The sequence below is a fragment of the Acomys minous genome (assembly GCF_964271855.1).
Source record: "Acomys minous genome assembly, chromosome: 20".
Taxonomy (NCBI): domain Eukaryota; kingdom Metazoa; phylum Chordata; class Mammalia; order Rodentia; family Muridae; genus Acomys; species Acomys minous.
In genome coordinates this window covers 16,442,656-16,462,742 of record NC_140502.1, presented here as the reverse complement: position 1 = coordinate 16,462,742, position 20,087 = coordinate 16,442,656, and the positions used below count along the sequence as shown (strand labels likewise).

The window sequence follows — 20,087 nt, the reverse complement described above, 5'->3', positions numbered from 1 at the left end:
TTGGCCTTTGGAAGCTTTTGGACTTGGGTTTTTAGATATTTTCTACCTGGGCAGTCAGCTGAGCTAATGAGACTTTGGGACCTTTTCCATCAGGAGGTGAGCTGAGCAGGAAGGTTAGCTGACTGCTTTTTCTGCCTCTCTGAGCTAGCAGGTTTTTCACCACAGCATCTGTCTCCTGTGTCTTTATTAGTAAAATAAAGTGATCTGGGAATTTCACTGAAACCATCCTAGATCCATAGTTATGACAATGAGCAAGACTCAAGTCCAAAAGGACAAAAGACATTAACATAAAACGAGGACCACTAAATCTAGTACAAGAGATAGTGTGGAAGATCCTTGAACTCTTTGGCACAGGAGACCACTTCCTGAGGAAATACTAACAGCCCAGATTCTATGATCAACAATTAATAAGTGAGGCATCATTAAATTGAAAAGTTCCTATGAGACAGAGGCCACTGCCAAAAAACAAAACTATAGCCTACTATCTGAGAAAAGATCTTCACCAACTCTACATCCAACAGAGGGCTAATATGCAGTCCATATAAGGAACTCAAGAAATTAAACACCAACAAAGCAAATAATCCCATTAAAATATTGGGTACAGAGATGAACAGAAAACTCTCAAGGAAAAACTATAAACTTTCTAAGAAGCACTTAACGAAAGGCTCAACATCCATAGCCATCAGGAAAATACAATCAATACTTCTCAGGGATTCCATCTTACACCTTCAGAATGGCTAAGACCAAAAACTCAAGACAGAGCACATACCCCTAAGGATGTGGAGAAAGAAACTCTCCTTCATTGCTAATGAGAGTGCAAACGGGTAAAACCATTTTTGAAATCATTCTGGCACTTTCTCTGAAACTTGGGAACAGCACTCCCTCAATACCCAAGCATACCACTCCTGGGCATATACACCAAAGATGCTCTACTATACAACAAGGACATTTGTTCTACAATGTTACTGGTAGTGGCCAGAAATTGGACAATCCAGATGTCCCTCAACCAAAGAATGGATAGAGAAACTGTGGTCCACATTCACCATGGAATTCTATTTCAGCTATTAAAAACAAGGACATCATCAAAATTCCAAAGTAACAGAACTTAGAGAATGAAGGAAGCTAGATCAAGGGCATTGAGGAGAATGACTTACAGGCTGCAGTCAAGCTAATCCACTGACCACTGGCTGTGCACAGAGATGCCAAGAGGCCTTTTCAGCTGTTCAGTCCAGGAGGTGATGTCTCTGCTGGTCTTCAGTATACACTGCAATTCTGGAGAAGCAGGCTGTAATGCCAGTGATGGACAGACTTGCTAGCCAAGTGGGGCCAAGAGGCAAAAATCCCAAGCTTCCCTCTTACATGCCCTGATATAATCTTGCAGGGAAGGTGTGCCCTAATTAAAGGTGTGGTTGCCAGGCTCAAAACCAGGATTAAAGGGGTGTGGCTCCCTGTTTTGAGATCCGGTGGCAAGTTTGTGTCTTTGGACCTCCAAATCAGGATTCCATATGGATCTGCCTACTTGAACTGAAGCAAAATCTTTCTCACAGGCAGGACCTCCATTCTGGGGTTTGAGTTCTCTCCAGATGGACTCAAGGTTTAGCAAGAAGGGATATCCCATGTGTATCTTCTTCCTGTAGCTAAAGGTCCATAAGTGAAGGGATGGTGTGAATTTCTACACAGCTACTCTTTCCTCTTGTGATTGTGTTACAATTATCCCTGCCATGTTCCTCCCATTTCTATTTTGTGGAGTAATTTCAAGAGTATTGGAGCTAGCTCTTTTTTGAAGTTCTGGTAGAATTCTGCAATGAAACCATCTGACCCTGGGCTTCTTTTTGGTTGGGAGACTTTTGATGACTGCTTCTCCTTCTGTAGGAGAAATAGGACTATCTCATTTCTTTACCTGATCTTGGTTCAACATTAAAAAGCAGAATCTATCAAGAAAAGTGTCCATATGTAACAAGAATAAATTAATAAAATATTAAAAAAAAAGAAAAGTGTCCATATCTTCTAGATTTTCACATTCTGTGTCATATGGGCTTCTGTGGTAAGACCTAATGATTTTTTGTATTTCTCCAGTGTCTGTTGTTATGTCTCCCTTTTTGTTTCTGGTTTTGTTGATTTGGATAGTGTCTCTCTTAAACAAAAAACATAAGCCATAGTCATAATTGGAGGGTGCTGAAGCAGAGACATAGAAATGCACCAGCCCAGTGTCTAGGGGATGTGTGCACACTGCAGGGGTCCGCTGCTCTGCTTCCATTCAGTCATGGTGCAATGCTTCAACAGTAACTTAAAAAGCAGGACATTTATACAGTGTGTGTGTGTGAGAGAGAGAGGGAGAGAGAGAGTGAGAGACAGAGACAGAGAGAGAGAGAGAGAGAGAGAGAGAGAGAGAGAGAGAGAGAGAGAGAGAGAGAACAAAACAATCAGGGCTTGGAGTGGGTAAATGAGAAATACAAAACGGAGAATCCTTTTTTTTTTCATTTCTCTGACTGCTTACAGTATTCGCAGAGGTCCCAAATAATATTAGAACCTAAGGTACCATTTTGAATTGATTATCTAATGGGAATTCTGGCCAAGTTCAGTCGCAAAAGTGAATAAATTTAGGGCCCATCAGTGTTCTTTAAACAAGTCCCAACTGTTTGATTTACCAATGAAGACTCAGGAGCCAGAGGCTAAGGTGAAGGCCTGCTAGCTCAGAGAGGCAGAGAAAGCACCCAGCTGACCTTCCTACTCAGCTCATATCCCAGAGGAAAAAGCCAAAAGCTAAAAGCCAAAATCCCCCAAAGCTCTTCTTCAGCACTCTGTCTTAAATACTCCTTAACTCAGTGCCCCTCCTTTCTGTATAATCCCTGTCAGCTGGTGCTGCTCAACCTCTTGATCTAGGGTTAACTTGACTTAATCCTGTTATAGAAAGCAATTGGAGCCAGGCATCGTGGTGCAAGCCTTTTGTTTCCTTTTGTTTTTATTTCTTTGTTTTTGAGACAGGGTTTCTCTGTGTATCCCTGGCTGTCCTGGACTTGCTTTGTAGACCAGGCTGGCCTCAAACTCACAGCAAACTGCCTGCCTCTGCCTCCCTAGTGCTGGGATTAAAGGCATGCACCACAAAGCCTGGTTTGACACATGCCTTTAATCTCAGCACTCTGGAGACAGAAGCAAGGCAGATTTCTGTGAGTTTGAGGCCAGCCTGGTCTACAGAGTGAGTCCAGGACAGCCAAGGCTACACAGAAAAACCCTCTCTCAAAAACAAAAAACATCAACCAAAACAAAAGAAAAAACCCAGGAGGCCCTAGAAAAGCTGTGATAGTACAGGCAGCTCTAGAGGGAGGGCAGGAGAGGAGGAGGTGCAATAAACCCACCCACTTGTGCCCATGGAGACTGCAGAATTGCATCTCCAAAGGTGAGGGGATGAGGTCAGGTGAAGAAGGCTGGCCATGAACTTAAAGAGCGTTGGTGCATGTACCTCTGCCTCAAAGAGGGGTGTCTGAGGTCAACAGTCACTTCTGGGACTCAGAGAAACATTTACACTCACCAAAGAAGAAACTTATCTGGCAAACACCACTGTCCAGCTCATCTTTAACTTTGTTTCTTTAAGGATTTATTAACTTCTTTGTTGTTGTTGTTGTTGTTGTTGTTGTTGTTGTTGTTGTTGTTTGTTTTGAGACAGGGCTTCTCTGTGTATAGGCCAGGATGTCCTGGAAATCACTTTGTAGACCAGGCTAGCCTCAAACTTACAGAGGTCAGCTGGCCACTGCCCCCAAAGCTCTGGGATTAAAGGCTTGGGTCACTACACCCAGCCATACCTTTTCTTTTGTTTATTTGAGGATTTATTCACTTCCTTAAAACCTCTGTCATTCTCATAAAGTTCCTTTTAAGGTTTATGTCTTCTGCCTCAGCTGTGGTGGGGAATCGGGGCTTGGATCTAGAGCAGCAGAAGAGAGGAAGATGACAAGCAGCTTTCTTGGCAGGTTTGACCTGTGGGTTATCACGGAGCGATTGCATTTGTGGCTGGAATACAGCCATGAGTGGAAAAGAGGGGGTTTAAAGGGGATTGTCTGTGGGATCCACAGAAGATGTAGGGGGGTGTGGGCAGAAGGAAGGTTGCACAAGGCGGTCTGTAGAAGCTATGGGGGTGAGACTGGGGCACTGGATTCGCACGGAAGGGGGGGTTGCCTTACCTGTTTCCCTGCCCTGCTCTGCTGCCCTGTTCCTAGTAAAGGTCGGCTGTGTTGGGGGCTGGGATGATGGGGGGCGTTGGGGTAAGGAAGACTGGGGGAGAAGATCTGTGTGACCCATGGAAGGGGGAGATGAGGTCTCAGACATGAAGGAAAGACCAGAGAAGAGTTTCTGCTACAGAGCTGGGACTAGGAATGGGAAAATTAAAAGTGGGGGAGCAAAGGATGGTATATGTATCTGCCTTTGGACTTCTTGTTACCCCGGAAAGAGTGGCCCTTGGGTTAGCATGGGGGCCTGTCCTGGGCTGGTGGAGATGGCAAAGAAAGAGCAGAGGGGAGTTAGAAGGGAAGATGTGCGGTATCCATAGCAGATGGGAACAGTGGGCAAAAGAGGCTCTCACAGGAGGTCTGCTGCAGAGGTGGGCATGACACTGTGGCACTGGATCTGTGAAGAGTGGGGAAGGTCTGCAGCAGTCTGCCTGGTTTCCTGGTAGACATGGCATGGATCCATGTTTCTCAACACTTTGCGGTGGTGTCTAATGACCCTTTCAAAGAGGTAGAATATCAGAAATCCTGCATATCAGGTGTGTCCGTTATGAGCCATAGCAGAACCGTATTACAGTTGCGAAGTCGCCAGGAAATAATCTAATGGTTGGGAGTCATCACAACGTGAGGAGCAGTATGAAGAAGCTGCAGCTGTGCTGGGTGTGGTGGCTTCCTTGACCACCCTGGCCCTTCTTCCTTCTTTTACATGGGCTTGGTGCTGAGGTGCACGCCTTTAAACCCAGCACCCAGGAAGAGAGAAGCAAGGCAGATCTTTGTGAGTTCAAGGCCAGCCTGGTCTACAAAGTGAGACCAACACAGCCAAGACAACACAGAGAAACCCTGTCTCAAAAAAAAATATATTGTAGCGGGACGAACAGATGCAAATATTAGGCAGAGCTCAGAGAGTCTTTTTTTTTTGAGACAAGTTATCTCTGTGTAGCCTTGGTTGTCATGGACTTCTTTGTAGACCAGGCTAGCCTCAAATTCATAGATCTAACTGCCTCAGTCCCCTCTGAGTGCTGAGATTAGAGGCGTGCACCACCTCACCAGGCTCCTGGAAGAGGGGGAGGAAGGATTGAAAGGGTCAAGTGGTCAAGGACACAAAAAGAAAACCTACAAAACAGACCTGGGACCATGGGGGATCACAGGGACTGAACCATCACCCAGAGAACATCCATGGAGTAGACCTAGACCCACACACAGGTATAACAGGTACAGCTTGGTCCTCATGTGGGCTCTAACAGGAGGAGTGGGGACTGGCCCTGACTGTTGCCTGCTTTTGGGTCCCTTTGCCCTAAGGGGACCACTGACCACCTTGTGTAGTGTCAATAGAAGATGCCACCAGGTGTACTTGACATGCCAAGGTGGGTTGATACCCATGGGAGGTCTCCTTTTCCCTGAAACGAAAGGGAGGTGCATAAAGAGGAAGGGAAGGGAGGGGAGAGAAAAGCATGGGGTAGGAGACATAGGGACAGGGAGGAGAGGGAGGGAAGGGAAATGGACAGGGAGGAGAGGAGAGGGGAAGTTCCAGTCTAATATAAAGAATGTTAATTAACTAATTAATAATAAAAATAAGGAGACTCTACAATTGATTAAATCACTTTTATTCACTTTCTATTTCATTTGCAGGCTCTGTCTACAGAGATGTATGTGCCCATGCACACCAGGAAATGTCTCCGATCCCTGGATGTCCAGTCACTGATGGATGAAAAATCCTGTGTGTGCTGGGAACAGTCCATGTGTCCTCTGCAAGAGCACCATTGCTTTTGCCAACTGAGTTATCTCTACAGTCCCCACACACTGAGTTATGGTGGAAAAAAGTCATTGCCTTTTTCTACCCATCTGAGTAAATGTTAATGTTTGTTTTCTCCTTGGTCCTGACCCCTTGGTCATGTGTTCTGTTCAGTGGAATCAAAACAGGTTCCTCAACGCCTTCTAAAAACAATCTCTGTGCTGTGTTTCCTGAAAGCACCTAAGTTGACTCTCAGTCCTCAAGCCAGGAGAAAACAAAACAAAACAATTCCAGCAAGAAGGCAGACGTTAGGTAGAGCACAGCAGAGTCCAGGGCTGCCCACTTGGAGACCCTTCCAACTTCTTCCAGATTTTTGAAATCCTGAGCCACCAAGCTGTCTTTCCCCAGATTCATTGTAAGTTGCTACCAACACCGGCTGTTGCTTCTAGGAGACAGGTGTAGGTGACAACTAAACAGGTGCTGGAATCACTCCAGGCTTTGTGGGGGGCCTCAGGGAAAAGATTGAAATGAAGCCAGGATCTGGAATGCTTCAGCCAGCAAGTGGGGATGGGCTTCCACAATTTCCTTCCACCCTGAGGTCTCAGAGACCTCAGAAGCATGAACTGTAATGAAATCCAGGGCCTGCATTTTCAGCTCTTGTGCACTGTGGAGGTCAGCCAGGAAGAGAGTGTGAGCAGCATTGTCCACTGAGAGGTCCCTGCAGAGGGCGTCCTCACACATGACCTTCAAGTGCTCCAGGCCATACCTGTCAGCAGCTGCCAGCACAGCAGGGGCCAAGCTGTGGAGGTTTGGCGCCTTCCCCGTGTAAATGAATACCATCATCTCCTTGAAGACTTGAGGCTCCATGTCCTGGATCTCAATTTGGTCCTTTGGCTTCTCCTTCATGTCGTGTTCAAACATGGCGCTGAAAACCGGAGAGCGAGCGGCTAAGATGGCCTTGTGAGCCCGGAATTCGTGACCACCTACCCACAGGCTGCAGTCTGTGAAGCGGGAAGTCTCCCACAGCTCCCCTAGGTCAGCAGTCAATGTGCACCTTGGAACCTTTATTGAAGATGCGGTGTCCTGTCAGGAAATGGTGTAGGAGTCTCCGACCACACTCACCTTGCAGAAGAGAGTGAGCCTGTCGTCCGGGAGTAGCCAATGGGTATGGGACAAGAGGAAATCTCGAAGGATGAACTTTTTGAATCCCCTGTATTGACACGGCAGGAACTTTAAGATCCCTGTGCTCCTCACATCTTGGGATCTCTCTCCTTGAGCATTTATGATATAAATTCGGAAGCTTGCCCAAACTGGGCTCTTCGGACAGCGCCATTGCAGGTAAACTGACAGGTAATCTCGGCTCTCTTCATCAATCCCATCAGGGTAGAGTCTCAAACACCATTTCGGGCTGTCACTGGCTCCTGATGAAAAAGGTGGGCTTTCCATGGCTCCCCACATTCCCCCCATGCAAAAAGAGAAGTTGCTGATGGTCCACGTGTAGGAGAATTTCTGGACACTGATCCGTGTAGCGCCCGAGCTCTCGGCGGCCAGGTTCCCTGACATTTCTGCTGCCTGAGGGAGTTTGAAGGCTAAAGTGGAATCAAAATAAAGAATCAAGATTTGCTTCCTCTTCACCCTGTAGGATAAATGATACATGCTTTTTAGATGTTTTTACCTGCTGTTCCCTGCTCTGTTTCCTCTTCTTTGAGACTGGAAACTTCGGCCTCTGAGATTTTCTATCTAGATTTCAGTATTAATTTCAGACAAGGCCGTCCAAGCCCGAAGTGACCCTTACATTATTCCATTTCTTTCTCTGTACTGAATTAGATGAGTTGGTAACGAGTTTTGCATATAATACACAACTTTTTAAGTGTTTGGAACATTTTATACATTCTGTTAAAAAATGTATGTATTTTTAAATTTTTTCACTTGATAACCCAATTGTAGCCCCCTCCCTCATTTCCTCCAGGCCCCACCCTAACACCTTTGCCCCTCGATATCCCTACCAAAGTCCTCAGAGAGGAGAAGCCCTTCTCCCTTCCCAACTGACCACAGCCTATCAGGTCTCCTCAGGTCTGCCTACATCCTCTCCTTCTGCAGCATGGTAAAGCACCCGGCCACTGGAAAGTCATCTAAGTGCAGGCAAAAGAGTCCATGGCAGGAACAGCCCCAGCTCTACTTATTGTGGGCTCCATATTGAGATGGAGATGCCAATAGGCTACCTCTGAGTGGGGTGCCTGGCTTTCTCCATGCATGGCCCTTCTTTGGTGCACAGGAATCTGCAGGGACCGTGAGCCCAGATTTCTTGGCTCTGTTAGTCTTTTATGGAGATCCTGTCCCATCTGGGTCCTTGTATCCCCAACTCCTCCATAGCACTCCCTGTACTCTGCCCTAAGTTGGGCTGTGAGACTGAGCTTCTGCTTTGATCTCCTGATGGGTAGAGCCAGGGAAACAACAGGTGGATCAATGGGATCCAATAAAAGATCCAAAAATAAACTCATCATGTAATTTTTAGGGAAGAAGGCAAACCATACAAAAGAAAAAAGAAAGCACCTTCAATGAATTGTGCTGCTCTAGTCCCTGTCTACATGTCAAAAAATGCAAACAGATATGTTCCATGATGTTGGATTCAATGTGATCCCTGAGATGGTGAACTAGAAAATCCTGTCTGAGATCCCGTTTTGGTCCTTGAGATTGTGAACTGTTTATACTGCCTTTGATAACATTGTGACCCCTGAGATTGTGAACTATAAAAACACAGGATTTAATAAAGTTAACCCTAGGTCAATGGGTGGAGCAAGAAAGCAGCTGACAGGGATTAAATGTAGGCAAGGCTTTGAGTAGAGGAACAATTAAGATAGCTTTCAGGATAACAGGATCTTGGGATTTTAGCTGGAGCTCCTTGGCCTTTGGAAGCTTTTGGACTTGGGTTTTTAGATATTTTCTACCTGGGCAGTCAGCTGAGCTAATGAGACTTTGGGACCTTTTCCATCAGGAGGTGAGCTGAGCAGGAAGGTTAGCTGACTGCTTTCTCTGCCTCTCTGAGCTAGCAGGTTTTTCACCACAGCATCTGTCTCCTGTGTCTTTATTAGTAAAATAAAGTGATCTGGGAATTTCACTGAAACCATCCTAGATCCATAGTTATGACAATGAGCAAGACTCAAGTCCAAAAGGACAAAAGACATTAACATAAAACGAGGACCACTAAATCTAGTACAAGAGATAGTGTGGAAGATCCTTGAACTCTTTGGCACAGGAGACCACTTCCTGAGGAAATACCAACAGCCCAGATTCTATGATCAACAATTAATAAGTGAGGCATCATTAAATTGAAAAGTTCCTATGAGACAGAGGCCACTGCCAAAAAACAAAACTATAGCCTACTGTCTGAGAAAAGATCTTCACCAACTCTACATCCAACAGAGGGCTAATATGCAGTCCATATAAGGAACTCAAGAAATTAAACACCAACAAAGCAAATAATCCCATTAAAATATTGGGTACAGAGCTGAACAGAAAACTCTCAAGGAAAAACTATAAACTTTCTAAGAAGCACTTAACGAAAGGCTCAACATCCATAGCCATCAGGAAAATACAATCAATACTTCTCAGGGATTCCATCTTACACCTTCAGAATGGCTAAGACCAAAAACTCAAGACAGAGCACATGCCCCTAAGGATGTGGAGAAAGGGGAACTCTCCTTCATTGCTAGTGAGAGTGCAAACGGGTAAAACCATTTTTGAAATCATTCTGGCACTTTCTCTGAAACTTGGGAACAGCACTCCCTCAATACCCAAGCATACCACTCCTGGGCATATACACCAAAGATGCTCTACTATACAACAAGGACATTTGTTCTACAATGTTACTGGTAGTGGCCAGAAATTGGACAATCCAGATGTCCCTCAACCAAAGAATGGATAGAGAAACTGTGGTCCACATTCACCATGGAATTCTATTTCAGCTATTAAAAACAAGGACATCATCAAAATTCCAAAGTAACAGAACTTAGAGAATGAAGGAAGCTAGATCAAGGTCATTGAGGAGAATGACTTACAGGCTGCAGTCAAGCTAATCCACTGACCACTGGCTGTGCACAGAGATGCCAAGAGGCCTTTTCAGCTGTTCAGTCCAGGAGGTGATGTCTCTGCTGGTCTTCAGTATACACTGCAATTCTGGAGAAGCAGGCTGTAATGCCAGTGATGGACAGACTTGCTAGCCAAGTGGGGCCAAGAGGCAAAAATCCCAAGCTTCCCTCTTCCATGCCCTGATATAATCTTGCAGTGAAGGTGTGGCCTAATTAAAGGTGTGGTTGCCAGGCTCAAGACCTGGATTAAAAGGGTGTGGCTCCTTGTTTTGAGATATAGTGTCAACTTTGTGTCTTTGGACTTCCAATTCAGGATTCCATATGGACCTGCCTACTTGAAAGGAAGCCAAATAGTTCTCACAGGCAGGCCCTCCATTCTGGGGTTTGAGTTCATTCCAGATGGACTCAAGGTTTAGCAAGAAGGGCCATCCCATGTGTATCTTCTTCCTGTAGCTAAAGGTCCATACGTGAAGGGATTATGTGAATTTCTACAAGCTACTCTTTCCTCTTGTGATTGTGTTACAATTATCCCTGCCATGATCGTGAAAATGGAAAGAGTGTGTTACTCAACTGCCAGGGGTCTGACTGTCACAACAGGCGGGCAGGTGGAAGAGCTCACATATGGTGTCTCACAATCAGAGCCAGAGACCTCAGAATGTGCTGTCTTCTTCGCTGTCTTTTTCCAATGCAGATTCATGGTCCCTGCATGGGTCTATGCAGCTTTATTCATGGTCTTTCCACTCTGCCTCAGATAATCATCCTTGGAATAACTATATCATCCCCATGTATGCAATAAGTGTGATATTCTAAGTATCCTGGTTGGGTGAGGCTGAAGAGACCATGATAAAAACTGTCAGACTCCATTTTGTTAGAAACATCCTTAAACCATCCCAAAGACCACAAACCCTGGAAAAATTCCTTGCTGGAGGGTCAAACTGATCTACACTGAGCTGCAGTTTATTTGTACTTTTATTATGTTTGATTCAATGATGTCATAACTGCCTCTTTGCCATCTGCATACTGCGTTACACTTTGCATATACACTAAACACTGCCATGCACTCTTTCAAGACCATCCAGATCTGTTTGTCAGAAAATACCTTGAGTCTGAGCTGACCACCATGGTTTACCATCCTCAGCACTCTATAAGCTAATTGCGGTTTTCTTCCTTTAAATATGCAATACAAATTTGCCTCAAGGATCATTGAGATCCTGGACTGGCCCGCTGCCTGAGCTCTGCAGCAGACACCCTGTGGGGGACTTCACTGCCCCAATCCTCACAGCTGCTGAGGGTCCCACAGATCTTACCATTCCAAACCATCCGCTTCTACATGACTGCTAGCAGTGGGAGTGGGACATCTCTGATTCTTCTGGCTGCTCTTGAGACCCTCTGCCTACTCCTGTGTTACCTCACCCAGCCCTGGTGTGATGGGTTATGCCTATTCTTAGTGCATTTTGTCATGCTGCGGTCAGTTGGTGGCCCTGGGAGGCATACTTTGTTTGGAAGAAAAGTAGGAACAGTAGGTTTAGAGGAGAGAGGAAGTAGAGGGGGCAGAATCTGGAGAAGCATAGGGAGGGGAGGCTGCAGTCGGGGTGTACTCTTTGAGAGAAGAATAAAGAAAAAGAAAAAGTAAGTTACCTCACACAAAAAGAACCAGGCCAGACTGTTTTAGCACAGAGTTCACCAAGACTTTCAAAGAACATTTAACACCAATACTCCTCAAATAATTCTACTAAATAGCAACAGAAGGGCCATTGCCCAATCTGTTCATGACACCATTATTACCCTCATTCCCAAACTACATAAAGACCCAACATAGAAAGAGAATTATAGACCGAGTTCCTTTATGAAAAATTATTCAGAAGTACTCAATAAAATACTCAAAATCCAAACCCTAAATCACATCAAAGCTCATCCATCATGTTCACTGAGGCCTCATGGCAATGATGCAAGATGGTTCAACATGCAATAATCAATTGATTCTACTGTATAATCAAATTGAAAGATGAAAGCACACATCACCTCATTAGATGTAGAAAAGGCCTTTGACAAAATCCAACACCATTCATGAGAAACATCCTGGAGATATTAGAGACACAACAACTGAGCATAATAAAGGCAGGATCCAGCAAGCCCACAGCCAGCATCAACCTACATGGGGAGACACTCAAACCAACTCCACTAAAATCAGGAACACGACAAGGTTGTCGAATCTCTCTCTCCCCATAGAATATAGTTCTTGATGTCTTCTTCAAAAGAGCAATGAGACAACTGAAGGAGATAAAAGGCACACAGATTGGAAAGAAGAAGTCAAAATATTCTTCTTTGCAGATGATATGACGGTAGATCTGTGAAGCTAAAAATTCCACCTGGGATCTTCTACAGCTAATAATGACTTTCATCAAATACCTGGATATCAAAGTACTAAGAAAAGTCAGCAGAGCTCCCATATAAAAATGACAAACAGAATGAGAAAGAAATCCAGAAACCCACCTTTCACAATACTCTCAAGGAATATAAATTTCTTGAGCTAAATTTAGCCAAGCAATCAATGGACTATAAGAAAAAATTTCAAGTCTTTGAAGAAGTTGAAGAAGATATAAGAAGATGGAAATATCCCCAATGCTCACAGATCGAGAGGATTAACCTAGTAAAAATGACCACCTTACTAAAAACAATCTACACACTGGATGCAATCCCCACCAAAATGGCACCACAACTCTTCACAGATTTTGAAAGACAGATCTCAATTTCATATGGAAACCCAACAAAATCCAACAACAAAAATGATAGCTAAAACAATCCTGAGCAATAAAACAACTCCGGGATTTCTCCTCATATCTGATTTCAAGTTGTTTTATAGGGTTACAGTAATGAAAACTGTATGGTATCAGACTAAAGCAGACATATTGATCAATGGAGTGGAATTGAAGACTGAGATATAAACCTAAATACCTATCTATGGACACCTGATTTTTCATAAATAGGCTAGAAATACATACTGAAAAAAGAGACAGAATATTTCACAAATGGTGCCAGTTTAACTTGCCTTCCTTTTTTTACTTACTGGAAAAAGGACAGAATATTTCACCAACGGTGACATTTAAGTTGTCTTCTTCCTCCTAAGCCTCCTGAGCCTAGAGGTAAAAAAACAAAACAAAACAAAAAAACAACCAAAAAAACCATGAAAACAACAACAATAACAAAAACAAAAATCAACAACAACAACAAAAACTTAAGCCTTATTCATAATTGGAGGGTTCTGCAGCAGGGAGGTAGAAATGCTCCACCCCGGGGAAAGGGTGTAGGGGATGTGTGCACACTGCAGGTGTCTGCTCCTCTGCTTCCATTGGTTCATGCTGCAATGCTTCAACTGTGACTTAAACAGCAGGACATTTACACAGTGTGTGTGTGTGTGTGTGTGTGTGTGTGTGTGTGTGTGTGTGTGTGTGAGAGAGAGAGAGAGAGAGAGAGAGAGAGAGAGAGAGAGAGAGAGAGAGAGAGAGAGAGAGAGAAAGAATATAAAACAATTAGGGCTTGAAGTGGAAAAAAGAGAAATAGGAAAGGGGATCTTTTTTTTTTTCATTTCTCTGACTGCTTACAGTATTCACAGAGGTCCCAAATACTATTAGAACCTAAGATACCATTTTGAACTGATTATCTGATGGGAATTCTGGCCAAGTTCAATCACAAAAGTGAATAAATTTAGGGCCCATCAGTGTTCTTTAAACAAGTCCCAACTGTTTGATTTACCAATGAAGACTCAGGAGCCAGAGGCTGGGGTGAAAGCCTGCTAGCTCAGAGAGGCAGAGAAAGCACCCAGCTGACCTTCCTACTCAACTCATGACCCAGAGGAAAAAGCCAAAAGCTAAAAGTCAAAATCCCCCAAAGCTCTTCTTCAGCAGGCTGTTTTGAATGTTCTTTAACTCAGTGCCCCTCCTTTCTGTTTAATCCCTGTCAGCTGGTGCTGCTCAACCTCTTGACCTAGGGTTAACTTGACTTAATCCTGTTACAGAAAGCAATTGGAGCCAGGCATGGTGGTGCAAGCCTTTTGTTTTGTTTTGTTTTTGTTTGTTTGTTTTTGAGACAGGGTTTCTCTGTGTATCCCTGGCTGTCCTGGACTCTCTTTGGAGACCAGGCTGGCCTCGAACTCACAGCAAACTGCCTTCCTCTGCCTCCCTAGTACTGGGATTAAAGGCTTGCACCACCAAGCCTGGTTTGGCACATGCCTTTAATCCCAGCACTTGGGAGGCAGAGGCAGTTAGATCACTGTGAGTTCGAGGCAGGCCTAGTCTACAAAGTGAGTTCAGGACAGCCAAGGCCACACAGAAAAACCCTGTCTCAAAAAACAAAAAACATCAACCAAAACAAAACAAAAAACCCAGGAGGACCTAGAAAAGCTGTGATAGTACAGGCAGCTCTAGAGGGAGGGCAGGAGAGGAGGAGGTGCAATAAACCCACCCACTTGTGCCCATGGAGACTGCAAAATTGCATCTCCAAAGGTGAGGGGATGAGGTCAGGTGAAGAAGGCTGGCCATGAACTTAAAGACCATTGGTGCACGTACCTCTGCCTCAAAGAGGGGTGTCTGAGGCTCAACAGTCACTTCCTGGGATTCAGAGAAACATTTACACCCACCAAAGAAGAAACTTATCAGGCTGCCATGTAAAGAAGGGGTGATAAGCAGTTGGTGAGCCAGAAGGGGAGTCTGTGGGTGGTGGACTGGAGGTGAGGGATAGGGTCCCAGGGCAGCTCAGACCCCAAGGAGGAGCACAGGAACCTGGAGAGCCTGCCTGAGTCATAGGACCGAAGTCTCACACCTCAGGTGGAAGTGTACACTAGCAGCTGGGAACCAAGAAATCCCACAAAGCCACACAGCACAACAAATCTCACCAAGAGGTTTACTGGGAGGGAGGAACCCAGGAGGATGTCTGCCTCTCCTCAGGCAAGACACATCAGAGGACCGAGAAGAGACAAGGCTTGTATAGGATGTCCTGAGAGAGGGGAGCTTTCCAGGTAGGGGACTGCTGGGATTTCAAGTCCAGAGCTTGGTCTTTTCACTGTGTAGGGTAGGCGCTCGGTCTGGCCTTTAGGGGAGTTTGAGTGTTCTTTGGATGGAAAATGGAAGTTGGAGGTCCTCAGGCATGGGTCCTGGCCACCCACTGGCTTGAGGGCCTTAAAGATAATACTTTCTGCCCTGGGATCTGACTCCAGGGGCTGAACAGATCCCAACACCTCCCAAAGACCCCAGCTGCTTGACTGGGCTACAGGTTTTCACTCTGCCTAACTAGGCCAAGTTTCTAACAATTCCTGAAAAAACCACAAGTTATGGACAGCTCATGGGCAGCTAATCAGCTTATAGAAGAAAATGGCCAGATACCATGTTTTTATTACTTCGTGACCTTGGTAAAGAACACAGCTGTCCCCATGCAATCAAATTAAAAGCCAACACCTGAGTAAGAGCCAAAATTTCAGTGACTCAAAAGTCCCCAGTAACCAAACAAACAGCCAGTCTTGAATCCCCTGGTACACTCTGACTCAATTCTGTTCTCACAGGTCCCTCCAAGTGTCCATAAATTTAGCCTGCATGCTCTATTTGGGGAGCGGGTCGCCCTCCAGTGCTAGATTAAAAGCACTCTTTGACATGAACTCTGGTGCCCTATATTTGACCAAAGAACATTGTTTTTCTAGACAATGCACAGCAATCACACACTTTAAACATCTAGGAAGGAAACAGAAACAACAACAACAAAAATAGAACACCAACCCAAGAAAACATCCAAAAAATTCACCACCTGGACCTAGAAGCATCCCGAGCTCAGATTCTTACAGGCCACCATTAAACACAATCACTAACAGACAGGGCATCTGTCACCATGAGAGTCCAGCTGTCTTACCACAGCAGACCCTGATATCCCAGCATAGCCTGAGAATAAGAAAGAGGTCAGAAACCTTCTGACCTTAAGATGAAAGCAGTCCAAAGGATGGAGTGAAGAAATCCCTTAAAGAAATTCAGGAAAACACAAACAGTAAGTGTGATGTAATCAATAAATCCATTAATGAAATCCAAGAAAATCAAACAGTGGGCAGAATTAAATAAAAACACTTTAAGAACTGAAAATGGAAATAATAGCTACTGTAAGGGCAATAAAAACTGTGGGAATTCTGAAAACGAAAAATTTAGCATTTGGCTACAAAGAATCAGTGAAAAAATAGTTGGTTCTTTGAGAAAACCAGGAAGATCAATCAACCTTACCCAAACTACCTTTAAGCCTGAGAATTTCTAAATTAACCAAATCAGAAACAAAAAGGGAAACAAGAACAGACAACTAGGAAACTCAGAGATTTGCAGCTGCCAACTATAAAAGCCTGTGTGCTCCACCGATTGAAAAATCTAACAGAAATGGAAACTTTCCTTGGTAGGTACCACTTACAAACACCAACTCATAATCAGAAGAGCAACTTAAACAGACATCTAATCCCTAGCAAAACAGAAGCAGCCCTTAACATCACCTCACCTGACCCACCCTCCAAGCACTGTCCCCAATCCGCTCTCCACTCCTTGTACCAGATTCCAACTCAGGCCATAGATTTCCTTATGGATCAGAGGTCATGCCGGCTGACAGAACCCACCCTTAGGCTTCCTCCACTCTCTAGTGTGCTCCTTGACACTATTCCCAATTTCCTCTCCTCTTCTTCCTTTTTAACTCTTCATAGCCCTCAACACTGAAAGAGACCCCCTGCTCAAAAAGAGACTACTCCAGCACCTGAAGTTCAGCCCCACTAAGGTGGAGAACCCCTGCAAAACTACAGTACACAAACAAGAAGACAAGAAAGGAAACAGAAAATAAAGAACAAAACACACATTCATCAAAGTCAAGCCCCACAATTGGCACCTGGATCTATGAGATCGCCCCAAACACAGAGGCTGGGGACCAGCAGAACAGAACCAACAGCGGCCAGGGTCTGTGTCATCACCAGAGCCTAGCTGCACGACTACAGCAAGCCGTGCACATGCCAGCAGACCTGAAACTCAAGAAAAAGACCTTAAAACCAACTTTACGAAATGAGAAAGGTCCTCTGAAAAGAAGTAAATAAATGCCCAACCCCCGCCCCAAAAAGGAGCCTAGCACGACTGTCTTCTGGGAAGCTTCATTCATCAGCTGGTAGAAACCAATGCAGAGAGAGAGACCCACAACCAAAGAATTGGGAGTTGGAGGGGTCAAGGACACAACTACAAGACCTAAAAAAGTAAACTAACCTGGACCCACGGAGGCTCACAGAGACTGTACCACTGACTGAAGAGCATGTGTGGGCTGGACAAAGGCCCCTACATGTATGTACTGAATGTGCAGATGGTTCATTGTTCAGGACGCCTAACAGTTAGGGTCGGGGCTGTCTCTTGCTCTGTCGCGTGTCTTTTGGACCCCCGTTTCATAGCGGGGCTCACTTGTCTGGCCTCAGTGAGCGAGGATGTGCTCAATACTGCTGCTGTGACTTGATGTCCCGGGGTGGAGTGGGACCTATGGGGTATCTGCTTCTCTCTGGGGATGAGAGGTAGGAAGGAGGAGTGTGGCCTGTGAGAGGAAACTTGGAGAAGAGTAAAGGGGGGGGGCAGAGGTTTTAAAGTGGCTTGGTTAATTAATTAATCTGGAAGAAGAGTAATAAGAAGACAGGAAGAGGCTGTAAAGTGAATTAATGAATTAAACAAGTCATAAATAATAAGAAAAAAGAAGAAACAGTAGATCAAAAATTGGAGGAGAGATTAATAAGTCCCCTTTACTAGTGTTCTACACCGTGAGATCTCCTCTGGGCTCTACAACCCAGACACTTTTGCTTTAGTGCCCACAGATCTGTCTGAAACACATGGCCCAGGTGCTGCTCACTGCCCTGATTGTGGCTAGTGAGGCTGGGATCCTAGTGATTTATGAAGGACAGCCTCAACTCAAATAATCTTTGTTTGTAAATGCAGCCTCAAACTCATTCTGTGTCCCACCCAGCCACTTAATGTTTTGTGCTTATATCAGAAGGACAATATTGGTTCCATTTGAGATTGGTGCTTAGTTTATGTTTAAGTGTGAGGACGTGGAGGGGGACTGTTGATATTGTTTCTGTTTGAGGACAGGATCTCGTTTTGAATGCCTAGACACAACTATCCAACATCCAGTATTCCTGCTGCCTCAATTTATCCTAGAAGGCCCCTTGAGTTTAGAGTAGAAGCCTAGGAAACTCACTTAAGACAAAGAAGCATAAAATGAATGCTTGAATTTCTCAGCTCAGTGAGGTAGCCAGTTTGGGATCTGAATGATCCTTGAGGGAAATTTGTATTGCATATGGAAAGGATGAAAACCACAATTAGCTTATAGAGTGCTGGGGATGGTGAAACAGGGTGGTCAGCTCTGACTCAAGTTATTTTGCTGACAAACAGATCTGGATGGTCTTAAAAGTGTGCAGAGCAGTGTTTAGTGTACATGCAAAGTGTAATCCCGTATGTAGATGGCAAAGGGTGAATTATGACTCCATTGAATCATGCATAACAAGGGTGCAAACCAACTGTAGCTTGGTGTAGATCAGTTTGACCCTCCAGCAAGTAAATTTTCCAGAGTTTGTGGACTTTGGGATGGTTTAAGGATGTTTCTAACAAAATGGAGTCTGACAGTTTTTAACATGGTCTCTTCAGCCTCAGCCAACCAAGCTCCTTAGAATATCACACTTATTGCATACATGGGGATGACATAGTTATTCCAAGGATGATCATCTGAGGCAGAGAGGAAAGACCATGAATAAAGTTGCATAGACCCATGCAGGGACCATGAGTCTGCATTGGAAAAAGACAGCGAAGAAGACAGCACATTCAGAGGTCTCTGGCTTTGCTTGTGAGACACCATATGTGAGATCTTTCACATCATGCCTGTGGTGACAGTCAGACCCCTGAAAGATGAGTAAAACATTCCTTCCATTTTCAAGCTCATGGCAGGGATAATTGTAATACAATCACAAGAGGAAACAGTAGCTGTGTAGGAATTCACACCATCCCTTCACGTATGGACCTTTAGCTACAGGAAGAAGATACACATGGGATGGCCCTTCTTGCTAAACCTTGAGTCCATCTGGAATGATCTCAAACACCAGAATGGAGGGCCTGCCTGTCTGAAAGCTTTTGCTTCAGTTCAAGTAGGTAGAGCCTTTTTGAATCCTGATTTGGAGGTCCAAAGACACAAAGTTGACACTAGATCTCAAAACAAGGAGCCACACCCCTTTAATCCAGGTCTTGAGCCTGGCAACCACACCTTTAATTAGGCCACACCTTCCCTGCAAGACTATATAAGGGCATGGAAAAGTGAAGCATGGGATTTTTGCCTCTTGGCCCCTCTTGGCTAGGAAGTGCAGTCCATCAACGGCGTTACAGCCTGCTTCTGCAGGTTTGCAGTGTATACTGAAGACCAGCAGAGACATCGCCCCCTGGACTGAACAGCTTATGGGCCTCTTGGCATCTCTGTGCACAGCCAGCGGTCAGTGGATTAGATTGACTGCAGCCTGTAAGTCATTTCTCCTTAATGCCCTTGATCTAGCTTCCTTCATTCTCTAAGTTCTGTTACTCTGAAATTTTCATGATGTCCTCGTTTTTGACAGCTGAAATAGAATTCCTTGGTGTAGATGGACCACAGTTTCTCTATCTATTCGTTGGTTGAGGGAAATCTGGATTGTCCAATTTCTGGCCATTACCAGTAACATTGTAGATAAAATGTCCTTGTTGTATGGTAGAGCATCTTTGGTGTATATGCCCAGGAGTGCTATCCTTGGGTATTGAGGGAGTGCTGTTCCCAAGTTTCATAGAAAGTGCCAGAATGATTTTCAAAATGGTTGTCCCAGTTTACACTCACTAGCAATGAAGGAGAGTTCCCTTTTCTCCACATCCTTACTAGCATGTGCTCTGTTTTGAGTTTTTGGTCTTAGCCATTCTGATAGATGTAAGATGGAATCCCTGAGAGGTATTGGTTGTATTTTCCTGATGGCTATGGATGTTGAGCCTTTCATTAAGTGCTTCTTAG

The 20,087-nt window shown here is 44.7% G+C and overlaps 1 protein-coding gene across 1 annotated transcript; it reads right to left on the bottom strand.

Annotated features, from left to right (window-relative positions):
- Positions 1-6,459: 6,459 nt before the first annotated feature.
- LOC311590802 (speckle-type POZ protein-like) lies at positions 6,460-7,512 on the bottom strand (the record flags this gene model as incomplete). The annotated part of the gene is given in 2 exon segments (XM_084770061.1): positions 6,460-7,035; positions 7,039-7,512. Coding segments are annotated over 2 exon segments (1,050 nt in total).
- Positions 7,513-20,087: the final 12,575 nt, after the last annotated feature.